The sequence below is a fragment of the Dendrobates tinctorius genome, unplaced genomic scaffold, assembly GCF_039654945.1.
Source record: "Dendrobates tinctorius isolate UK_male_01 unplaced genomic scaffold, ASM3965494v1 ptg000143l, whole genome shotgun sequence".
NCBI classification, from domain to species: domain Eukaryota; kingdom Metazoa; phylum Chordata; class Amphibia; order Anura; family Dendrobatidae; genus Dendrobates; species Dendrobates tinctorius.
The window spans coordinates 21001884-21014483 of NW_027361810.1; the positions used below are offsets into that span (position 1 = coordinate 21001884).

At 45.2% G+C, this 12600-nt stretch overlaps 1 protein-coding gene and 1 long non-coding RNA gene across 5 annotated transcripts in view; one reads left to right on the plus strand and one right to left on the minus strand.

The window, feature by feature from the left end:
• Window positions 1–2849, minus strand: part of GTDC1 (glycosyltransferase like domain containing 1) — a 219954-nt gene extending 217105 nt beyond the window's left edge. Inside the window, exon 1 of one of the 4 annotated variants that reach the window (XM_073545575.1) lies at window positions 2722–2849. Coding sequence is in view for 2 of the 4 variants with exons in the window: in XM_073545573.1 (XP_073401674.1) it covers window positions 2322–2337 (16 nt within the window). In the remaining 2 variants the exon portion in view is untranslated. The other 3 variants (XM_073545573.1, XM_073545576.1, XM_073545574.1) reach the window with 3 other exon arrangements.
• The window catches only part of LOC141049294 (uncharacterized), a 31776-nt gene continuing 21676 nt past the window's right edge, over window positions 2501–12600 (plus strand). The window contains exon 1 of the long non-coding RNA XR_012220319.1: window positions 2501–2621. This is a non-coding gene — a long non-coding RNA (uncharacterized lncRNA). The remainder of the gene's footprint in view (window positions 2622–12600) is intronic.

A 12600-nucleotide genomic window follows, 5' to 3' on the forward strand; every position in this document is an offset into this window, starting at 1 on the left:
CCAGCTATGCTAAACAGCCTTTTCCAGCAAGATCCGATCACTGCTTTTTCACCACTTAAAGAGGTTGTCCTCCTTTGGGTACATTATTTTTTTTTTTCCTTAAGTACTTGGAGCTAAAAGTAATTTTTGCAATTGGGATTCTTTACAAATTTTGCACAGCTTTCCTTTTACAGGCTGTTTCCCTGTGCACTCAACTTTGATGTGGTCTTTGCTCATTAATCAGCTGAGAACAAGACAGATAAACCAGTTGGAGACTCTCTGTTACACCATCACGGCGCTGACTGACAGATTCTCAGTTAACTCATTCTACAGCCAGTAACACAGAGGCTATAGGAGGAGAGCGGTGCATACATTTTAATAAAACCCAATTGCAAAAATAATTTTTAGCTCAAATTACATGCATTTAAGTAATAAAAAATGTCTCTAAAGGTGCACAACCCACTGTCCTGCTCTTCAGGGGCGGACAGGTCACTGGTGCAATCTGTGCAGCTACACAGAGGCCCAAGTGGTAAGGGGGACCATTTATACCTCCAAAACAGATGCAATTTTCCACTTTTAGGAGCTCTTGGGCTGCAAAGGGTCCATTTATTATTCTTGCACAGGGGCCCTCTTCTGTCTGTGACTCTTAAGGCTCATGCTCACATGCGAGAAACTCGGACAAGTCTCTCGCCTCAATACCCGGCACTGCCGCTGGCACTTGGATAGGAGCGTTCAGCTGCATAGAAATACATGCCGTCACCCACTCCGATCCGAGTGCCGGGTATTGAGGCGAGAGACTTGTCCGAGTTTCTCTCCTACGAGTATGAGCCCTTACAGGAATATTTAAATGATGGCGAACGCCCTGTGCTCCCTTTATGGTTGTTTGCGGGGTATCGATGGGTTTTCATGGCAGACAAAAGTTTTCAACTATCTCCTGAACTGATAGAGACTAAAACTCACCCTCTTCAAATCTGGTCAGGGGTGCTGAAATGAGCAGAAAAAAAACACAAAAATTTTAATTCTACACTAATTTAAAGGGAACCGGTCAGCAGTTTTGACCGATATAAGACGGGGCCATCACCTTTCAGGGCTGATCTACAGCATTAATAATAATAATCTTTATTTTTATATAGCGCTAACATATTCCGCAGCGCTTTACAGTTTGCATACATTATCATCACTGTCCCCGATGGGGCTCACAATCTAAATTCCCTATCAGTATGTCTTTGGAGTGTGGGAGGAAACCGGAGTGCCCGGAGGAAACCCACGCAAACACGGGGAGAACATACAAACTCCTTGCAGATGTTGTCCTTGGTGGGATTCGAACTAACCACTGAGCCATCGTGCTGCCCACAGCATTCTATAACACTGTATATAAGCCCACAACCCGACCTGGAAGAACTGAAAAATAACTTTTATTATACTTACCTGCGGGGTCCGGTCCGATGGAGGTCGCTGGTCTTGGACCGGCGCCTCCCACCTTCTTGTGATCACTGCCCTCCTGCTTGATTATTGTGGATGACGAGACCCTGCATCATCCACACAGGCTCCCCGGCATCGTGCTCCTGCGCAGGCCTACTTATCTACCCTGTTGAGGGCAGAGTAAAGTACCGCAGTGCGCAGGCAGCGGGAGAGGTCAGAGAGGTCCGGCGCATGCGCACTGCAGCACTTTACTATGCCCTCAACAGGGCCGATGAGTACGCCTGCGCAGGAGCAGTGGCAGAAGTAAGAAGGAGGACGTCATCTCTAAAAGATGGGAGGCGCCAGACGGGACCGGGACACTCATTGGACCCGGACTGAACGCCTGGCTGAGCATAATATAACTTGTTTTTCTTATCTTTCAGGTCACATCGGGGGCTTATCTACAGCATTACAGAATTCATGACAGAATGCTGTAGATAAGCCCCTGATGGCGGTGCCGGCAGCTTATAGGCCAAATATGGGGTGACAGGTTCCCTTTAAACCAGAGATATTAGTGAATTTTCTATACTATTTTTTCAATTCATTTCTGAAACAATTTCTCACACATCAGAAAAGTTTTAAATTCTCTCCCGACGCCGCCATCTGCAGCTGCTTCATAGATCAGTCACCCGCCTCCAAAGTACCGCTATCCCAGGAGGAAACATTCACATAGGTTTTGGTTAAAAAAAAATATTTAAAAAAAAAAAAAAATACAAAATATAAAATCACTTATTCCAAAATAAAAATAAATTCAAATAATTAATATTTAAAAAAAAAAAATACTATTTATTTACAAAGCTCTTAATTTTCTTTCACCAGTAAAATATAAATTTAAAAAAAAACCATCTTGATACGTTCGGCGTCGCTGAAATCGCACTGACCGGAGAGTCGCGACATCTTTCCAGGGTGAGAAACGTCAGAAATGCATTTTTTTTTTTACCATTTGGCCCCACTTTAATACTTTCCCCCTTTACTAAGGGCGCTGTAGGATTGAGTGAATGGTTCTGGGAAGAAATGGAGAAAAAAAAGAAAGGCAGAAAGAAAAGAAAATGTGACGGCCATGAAGGGGTTACAGGAAGCAGGAGGAACTACAATCCCCAGCATGCTCTGCTCGCTCTATGGCTACTGAGGACGAGACTACAGTGGAACCACAAGTCCCAGCACGACCCAGAGGGCACTAGGTGAGTGAGGAGCCCCGCGCCTGCTGCCGTCACCCCCCTCGACACGCGCGACACCACACGAGAACCCGTGGCCAAGGGGACAAGGTAAAATGTTACTGACCGCTTCCTGCGCATGCGTGAACGTCAACAGACACGCCCCTTTCTTTTCTCCGCTCGCTTCAGTCTCTCATAGCCACGCCCCTCCAGTGACGTTGCAGTGACGTAATAAGAGGCGGGTCTCTATCGTTGCGTACTAGTGCGGTCGGTGTGATGTCACGCTTGTCTGTGCGGAGTAAGCACTGGCAGGAGCTGACGTCACCGTGCACAAACACACGCCGCTCCTGATGTCTGTGTTTTATACAAAAACTGAAAATGTTCTAAAACTAACACAAAATCAAAACCGTCTTTGCTTTTCTAATAGCAGCCAATCACAGCGCGGCTTTCATTTCCTACAGCGCTTTTTCAGCATGAAAGCTGCTCTGTGATTGGTTGTTGGGGGGTGGGGGACAGCCAGGATTTTTCCTTTTCAGAAGTCTTTTAACCCCTTTCTGCCAAGGTAATTTTTACGTTTTTACACTTTCATTTTTTTCATCTCCCTGTTTCAAAAGTCACAACTTTTTTTTTTTTTTGTTTGAGGGCTTTTTTGGGGGGGGCACGGCGGGCTGTCGTTATTGGCGCTATTTTAGGTTTTGATCTCTCATTATGTGTTTTTTTTTTCCTTTGGAGCGCAGGGAGGGAGCGCAGCAACTGCAGAACGGCGAATCTGGGGGTTATCATTTTTATTAAGGGGTTTGTCGGATTGGTTAATTAAGGAGGCCCAATGGGGGCAGCTTTGCAGCATCTCTCCCCACCCCCCCATGTCCTCACCCACCTATCCACTCTCTTTCCCCATGTGCTGACTTCTCCCATCTGCGCTCTCTTCTTTGACCTTTCTACCTCATGTGCTATCCCCCCCCTGTCATGTTTCTGTGATAACTTGCATAGCCGTCTTTTTCTTTGATGGTATATTCTTGGTATTTTTTTCATGTTGGCGTTGATATTTGCTTTTTAAAGGGGTTTTCCCACAAACGAAACTTAATTTTAAAAATTGTCTGTGTCTGACCGTGTACAGAACACACCACAGCTCCTGGGCAGGGGAGGAAGCAAAAAACAATACTGACATTACAGCAGGAGATCGCAGAGGATACATTTTGTGAGGTAAAATATTTTTTAAAAACAGTCAGTGAAATATTTTACCTCACAAAATGAATCCTCTGTGATCCCCTGCTGTAATTCCAGTATTGTCTTTTGCTTCCTCTCCTGCCCAGGAGATGTGGTATGCTCTGTACAGTCAGACACAAACAATTTTTAAAATGAACTTTCGTTTGTGGGAAAACCTCTTTAATGTGACCGGCTTCCTCTGCCTGTAGACACGTCGCGCATCTGCCTCCGGGATCAGCCGAATGATTCACTGTGCCCGTGTGGAATTCGCGCAGGCGCAGTAAATCAGGCCGCTGCCATCTTTGTGCAGACAGATAGCGGCGGTCACATTAAAGCTGCGCATGCGCTCTTCCTGTATGAAGATGGCGGCAGTCAGTGAATTATTCGGCTGATCCCTGCGGCAGCGTGTTCGCGACGGTGTTCCGCTGGTGCTACCGTGCAAGAGGCTGCGTGAGAGTGTGAGAGTATGTGGTGCGTACGGCGTATAGAGTGTGTGTGTGGTGTGACGGTGTTCCGCTGGTGGTACCGCGCAAGAGGCTGCGTGAGAGCGTGAGTGTGAGAGTATGTGGTGCGTACGGCGTATAGAGTGTGTGTGGTGCGACGGTGTTCCGCTGGTGGTACCACGCAATAGGTTGGTACCAGCAGCAGTTTCCATATTGGGACACCCATCACTTGGGTGTCCCAATATGGCGGTCGGTGAACTTCCTCCGCATGGAATTCTGGGATACGGTGACATCTGGACAGAACAGGAAATGAAAACATTACAAGGCAGTCATATAAATAGATGTTGTGTCAACAGCGCCGCAGCCAGTTGGTGAGCTCAGCAGCTTGTGCCGTCTAGAGACTCGGCGCACTGATGGATATCAGCGCTGCAGACCATAAGAGACACCGGAAGCAGCGGCAAACACTCAGCATTAGACCAGGGGAGGGGAAGTAAGGCATTTTTTTGGGGGTATTTTTGCTCGGTGGTTGGCGAGGTATCTGACTCTACCGTATTGGGGGTTTTGAGGGGTTTTGACCGTTCCTTCTCCTCCAGCTGTAATATTAGAGGATGTTATGAGAAAGAAGCTGAGGATTTTACAATCAATAGTGAGAAAGTGACCACGAGCTTTGATGACGAGGATGTAGAGTCCCCAATTTGTATGTGCGCTCTCCTCTCGCCGGTACAATGAGTCATGTGATCGGTCTCCATCATGGCGGAATTTTCTATTATTCCGTCTTTTCGATCGGCTGCTCGGCGGACTGTTCCCGCGTTCGTCTGTAATACCCTGACACAGGCTGAAGCTTTTAGCGTTGGCGGCCGGCGTGTCGCTCAGAATTAGTATCACCTGTGTTAGCCGCATCAAGCCGCCCGGCTTTCAGAGCTATGAAAACATGTTATGGGCATTTTAGGCTTAACTAGAGGTGAGAAGAGGCTCGATGGCTTAATGCGCGGTGAGAACTTACACAACACGAGTGACCTTAAACGTGTCACAAAAGTTGATGTGCTGCATTCAAGTGGTGCAAAACCCAGCTGGCAAATGATGAGAGTCATCCCCCTGGCACTGACAGCGCAGATCCGCAGAATAGGTCACACCGGGCGCTGAAACTAACAGAGGAGAAGACAAAATAAAAATGTTAAAGGAATAGTAAATAGCTAGGACTCCTAAATTGGGACGTTTTTAAAGGTTCACATGGAGGTTTTTTTTTTTTACCTGGATTTTAGTGCTGACTCCGCACCAAAATCCACGTAAAATTAAGCACTTCATATCTGCTTGCAATAAGCGTTCCATGAGAAAACGCATTTATAGTGCACATAGGATTCTTCTTACATGTAAAAAATAGCATGTCAAATTTTTTTTACGTGTTTTCATTTAATGGCTCTAACGCCAGCCTATGCATTGCCCGTAGGGGTAGGCTCTAATGCCAGCCTATACATTGCCAGTAGGGGTAGGCTCTAATGGCATTCTATACACTGCCAGTAGGGGTAGGCTCTAATGCCAGCCTATACATTGCCAGTAGGGGTAGGCTGTAATGCCAGCCTATGCATTGCCAGTAGGGGTAGGCTCTAATGCCAGCCTATACATTGCCAGTAGGGGTAGACTCTAATGCCAGCCTATACATTGCCAGTAGGGGTAGGCTCTAATGGCATTCTATACACTGCCAGTAGGGGTAGGCTCTAATGCCAGCCTATACATTGCCAGTAGGGGTAGGCTGTAATGCCAGCCTATGCATTGCCCGTAGGGGTAGGCTCTAATGCCAGCCTATGCATTGCCCGTAGGGGTAGGCTCTAATGCCAGCCTATCCATTGCCAGTAGGGGTAGGATCTAATGCCAGCCTACACATTGCCAGTAGGGGTAGGCTCTAATGCCAGCCTATCCATTTCCCGTAGGGGTAGGATCTAATGCCAGCCTACACATTGCCAGTAGGGGTAGGATCTAATGCCAGCCTATACATTGCCAGTAGGGGTAGGCTCTAATGCCAGCCTATACATTACCTTAGGAGTGGGCTCTAATGCCAGCCTATGCATTGCCAGTAGGGGTAGGCTCTAATGCCAGCCTATACATTGCCAGTAGGGGTAGGCTCTAATGCCAGCCTATACATTGCCAGTAGGAATACGCTCTAATGCCAGCCTATCCATTGCCCGTAGGGGTAGGCTCTAATGCCAGCCTATACATTGCCAGTAGGGGTAGGCTCTAATGCCAGCCTATACTTTACCATAGGAGTAAGCTCTATTGCCAGTAGGGGTAGGCTCTAATGCCAGCCTATACATTGCCAGTAGGAATAGGCTCTAATGCCAGCCTATGCATTGCCAGTAGGAATAGGCTCTAATGCCAGCCTATACATTGCCAGTAGGGGTAGGCTCTAGTGCCAGCCTATGCATTGCCAGTAGGGGTAGGCTCTAATGCCAGCCTATACATTGCCAGTAGGGGTAGGCTCTAGTGCCAGCCTATGCATTGCCAGTAGCCGTTAGCTCTAATGCCAGCCTATGCATTGCCAGTAGGGATAGGCTCTAATGCCAGCCTTTATATTGCCAACGGGTCAATGTCCACTTTTACCCTGGATCCATGTCATGATACAGACCTATCCCTCTTGTAAGGTGGAAACGTTCCGATCTCCCTATGTTGTGTGATGTATTCATAAAGAAGATACTTTTTGCTAATGATGCTGTTCTCACTCTTTCCACGCCGTGCTCTTATGTAGACTGGTCCAATAACACCGCTCATCCAGATCTATCCAGTTCTCGAATACAATGCCAGACCTGCAGTGAGGACTGACACACAGACAGCAGTGCTCCATCACTTGCTCTCTCTCGGAGGTAATCTTCTTGTGAAAGAATACTGGGGCAAATGGAGGCATTTACCGAGTCTCATGACGTGCCTAATGGTCTGTATTATGGACCGGTGGCCCTGGATTTTACATACATTTTTAGCATGAGAATCCAGAATATCTGATAATCAACTTTTGAACCATTTTGAAAGTTAAAAAAAATCTAGTGAGACCCCTTTATTCTTGGCTATTCCGGTCTGGGCACATGAGCTGACGATCATTAGGCTCATCCTCAGGACCCCGCAGAGTTGACCTGCAACAGGAGACGCCAAAAGTTTTCCCATATAGTAATAGGAAAAAAAAAAACAGGCCGATGATGACGATGACGTCTCGGAGCCCACACGTATGAGACATCCATTCCACAGGCCACGTAGTGTGGAGCGTCAGCCCACTGCCTGCATCACCGCGACCAGCAGCGTGGATGACATGATCTCTGACCCACACGTTCCTCTCTAACCTTTAGTGTCTCCAACACTTGGAAAGCAAATTCAGATGAGTGTTATGTTTTTTAAAATTATTTTTTTGCTGTCGGAAACCAGAGCGTTGTGGGGTTTCCCATCTACTCTTACAGAAAATGCACATGTAATATGCAAAGTGCTGGCTGCAGTGAATCCCCGGGGGCAGAAACTTGTGATTGTGCCGCTGAGATAAGGTAGTGAGATTACTCGTCAGGAATATCTATACATGAAGATTGTCACCTTATAACTCAGTCATAGATCGGAAGGTTTAGATGTCAAAGGGCGAAAACCGGCCACAACTCACTATACTCACTCATATGTAATGTATGTACATTGTGACTGCACCAGCAGAATAGTGAGTGCAGCTCTGGAGAATAATAAAGCATGTAACTCAGGATCAGTAATGTAATGTATGTACACAGTGACTGCACCAGCAGAATAGTGAGTGCAGCTCTGGAGTATAATACAGGATGTAACTCAGGATCAGTAATGTAATATATGTACACAGTGACTGCACCAGCAGAATAGTGAGTGCAGCTCTGCAGTATAATACAGGATGTAACTCAGGACAAGTATTGTAATGTATCTACACAGTGACTGCACCAGCAGAATAGTGAGCACAGCTCTGGGGTATAATACAGGATGTAACTCATGATCAGTAATGTAATGTATGTACACAGTGACTGCACCAGCAGAATAGTGAGCGCAGCTCTGGGGTATAATACAGGATGTAACTCAGGATAAGTAATGTAATGTATGTACACAGTGACTGCACCAGCAGAATAGTGAGTGCAGCTCTGCAGTATAATACAGGATGTAACTCAGGATCAGTAATGTATGTACACAGTGACTGCACCAGCAGAATAGTGAGTGCAGCTCTGCAGTATAATACAGGATGTAACTCAGGACAAGTATTGTAATGTATCTACACAGTGACTGCACCAGCAGAATAGTGAGCGCAGCTCTGGGGTATAATACAGGATGTAACTCATGATCAGTAATGTAATGTATGTACACAGTGACTGCACCAGCAGAATAGTGAGCGCAGCTCTGGGGTATAATACAGGATGTAACTCAGGATCAGTAATGTATGTACACAGTGACTGCACCAGCAGAATAGTGAGCGCAGCTCTGGGGTATAATACAGGATGTAACTCAGGATAAGTAATGTAATGTATGTACACAGTGACTGCACCAGCAGAATAGTGAGTGCAGCTCTGCAGTATAATACAGGATGTAACTCAGGATCAGTAATGTAATGTATGTACACAGTGACTGCACCAGCAGAATAGTGAGTGCAGCTCTGGAGTATAATACAGGATGTAACTCAGGATCAGTAATGTAATGTATGTACACAGTGACTCCACCAGCAGAATAGTGAGTGCAGCTCTGGGGTATAATACAGGATGTAACTCAGGATCAGTAATGTATGTACACAGTAACTGCACTAGCAGAATTGTGAGTGCAGCTCTGGAGTATAATACAGGATGTAACTCCGGATCAGTAATGTAATGTATGTACACAGTGACTGCACCAGCAGAATAGTGAGTGCAGCTCTGGGGTATAATACAGGATGTAACTCAGGATCAGTAATGTAATGTATGTACACAGTGACTCCACCAGCAGAATAGTGAGTGCAGCTCTGGGGTATAATACAGGATGTAACTCAGGATCAGTAATGTATGTACACAGTAACTGCACTAGCAGAATTGTGAGTGCAGCTCTGGAGTATAATACAGGAGGTAACTCAGGATCAGTAATGTAATGTATGTACACAGTGACTCTACCAGCAGAATAGTGAGTGCAGCTCTGGAGTATAATACAGGATGTAACTCAGGATCAGTAATGTAATATATGTACACAGTGACTGCACCAGCAGAATAGTGAGTGCAGCTCTGGGGTATAATACAGGATGTAACTCAGGATCAGTAATGTAATGTATGTACACAGTGACTGCACCAGCAGAATAGTGAGTGCAGCTCTGGAGTATAATACAGGATGTAACTCAGGATCAGTAATGTAATGTATGTACACAGTGACTGCACCAGCAGAATAGTGAGTGCAGCTCTGGAGTATAATACAGGAGGTAACTCAGGATCAGTAATGTAATGTATGTACACAGTGACTACCAGCAGAATAGTGAGTGCAGCTCTGGAGTATAATACAGGATGTAACTCAGGATTAGTAATGTAATGTATGTACACAGTGACTGCACCAGCAGAATAGTGAGTGCAGCTCTGGAGTATAATACAGGATGTAACTCAGGATCAGTAATGTAATGCATGTACACAGGGACTGCACCAGCAGAATAGTGAGTGCAGCTCTGGAGTATAATACAGGATGTAACTCAGGATCAGTAATGTAATGTATCTACACAGTGACTGCACCAGCAGAATAGTGAGTGCAGCTTTGGAGTATAATACAGGATGTAACTCAGGATCAGTAATGTAATGTGTGTACACAGTGACTGCACCAGCAGAATAGTGAGTGCAGCTCTGGAGGATAATACAGGATGTAACTCAGGATCAGTAATGAAATGTATGTACACAATGACTGCACCAGCAGAATAGTGAGTGCAGCTCTGGAGTATAATACAGGATGTAGTTCAGGATCAGTAATGTAATGTATTTACACAGTGACTGCACCAGCAGAATAGTGGGTTCAGCTCTAGAGTATAATACAGGATTTAACTCAGGATCAGTACAGGATCAGTAATGTATGTACACAGTGACTGCACCAGCAGAATAGTAAGTGCAGCTCTGGAGGATAATACAGGATGTAACTCAGGATCAGTAATGAAATGTATGTACATAATGACTGCACCAGCAGAATAGTGAGTGCAGCTCTGGAGTATAATACAGGATGTAATTCAGGATCAGTAATGTAATGTATGTACACAGTGACTGCACCAGCAGAATAGTGAGTGCAGCTCTGGAGTGTAATACAGGATGTAACTCAGGATCAGTACAGGATCAGTAATGTATGTACACAGTGACTGCAACAGCAGAATAGTGAGTGCCGCTCTGGGGTATAATACAGGAGGTAACTCAGGATCATTAATGTAGTGTGCAGTATGTACACAGTGACTGCACCAGCAGAATAGTGAGTGCAGCTCTGGAGTATAATACAGGATGTAACTCAGGATCAGTAATGTAATGTATGTACACAGTGACTGCACCAGCAGAATAGTGAGTGCAGCTCTGGAGTATAATACAGGATGTAACTCAGGATCAGTAATGTAATGTATGTACACAGTGACTGCACCAGCAGAATAGTGAGTGCAGCTCTGGAGTATAATACAGGAGGTAACTCAGGATCAGTAATGTAATGTATGTACACAGTGACTACCAGCAGAATAGTGAGTGCAGCTCTGGAGTATAATACAGGATGTAACTCAGGATCAGTAATGTAATGTATGTACACAGTGACTGCACCAGCAGAATAGTGAGTGCAGCTCTGGAGTATAATACAGGATGTAACTCAGGATCAGTAATGTAATGCATGTACACAGGGACTGCACCAGCAGAATAGTGAGTGCAGCTCTGGAGTATAATACAGGATGTAACTCAGGATCAGTAATGTAATGTATCTACACAGTGACTGCACCAGCAGAATAGTGAGTGCAGCTTTGGAGTATAATACAGGATGTAACTCAGGATCAGTAATGTAATGTGTGTACACAGTGACTGCACCAGCAGAATAGTGAGTGCAGCTTTGGAGTATAATACAGGATGTAACTCAGGGTAAGTAATGTAATGTATGTACACAGTGACTGCACCAGCAGAATAGTGAGTGCAGCTCTGGAGGATAATACAGGATGTAACTCAGGATCAGTAATGAAATGTATGTACACAATGACTGCACCAGCAGAATAGTGAGTGCAGCTCTGGAGTATAATACAGGATGTAGTTCAGGATCAGTAATGTAATGTATTTACACAGTGACTGCACCAGCAGAATAGTGGGTTCAGCTCTAGAGTATAATACAGGATTTAACTCAGGATCAGTACAGGATCAGTAATGTATGTACACAGTGACTGCACCAGCAGAATAGTAAGTGCAGCTCTGGAGGATAATACAGGATGTAACTCAGGATCAGTAATGAAATGTATGTACATAATGACTGCACCAGCACAATAGTGAGTGCAGCTCTGGAGTATAATACAGGATGTAATTCAGGATCAGTAATGTAATGTATGTACACAGTGACTGCACCAGCAGAATAGTGAGTGCAGCTCTGGAGTGTAATACAGGATGTAACTCAGGATCAGTACAGGATCAGTAATGTATGTACACAGTGACTGCAACAGCAGAATAGTGAGTGCCGCTCTGGGGTATAATACAGGAGGTAACTCAGGATCATTAATGTAGTGTGCAGTATGTACACAGTGACTGCACCAGCAGAATAGTGAGTGCAGCTCTGGAGTATAATACAGGATGTAACTCAGGATCAGTAATGTAATGTATCTACACAGTGACTGCACCAGCAGAATAGTGAGTGCAGCTTTGGAGTATAATACAGGATGTAACTCAGGATCAGTAATGTATGTACACAGTGACTGCAACAGCAGAATAGTGAGTGCCGCTCTGGGGTATAATACAGGAGGTAACTCAGGATCATTAATGTAGTGTGCAGTTTGTACACAGTGACTGCACCAGCAGAATAGTGAGTGCAGCTCTGGAGTGTAATACAGGATGTAACTCAGGATCAGTAATGTATGTACACAGTGACTGCACCAGCAGAATAGTGAGTGCAGCTCTGGGGTATAATACAGGAGGTAACTCAGGATCATTAATGTAGTGTACAGTATGTACACAGTGACTGCACCAGCAGAATAGTGAGTGCAGCTCTGGAGTATAATACAGGATGTAACTCAGGATCAGTAATGAAATGTATGTACCCAGTGACTGCACCAGCAGATTAGTGAGTTCAGCTCTGGGGTTAGGGGTATAATACAGGATGTGACTCAGGAACAGTAATGTAATGTATGTACTCAGTGACTGCACCAGCAGAATAGTGAGTGCATCTCTGGA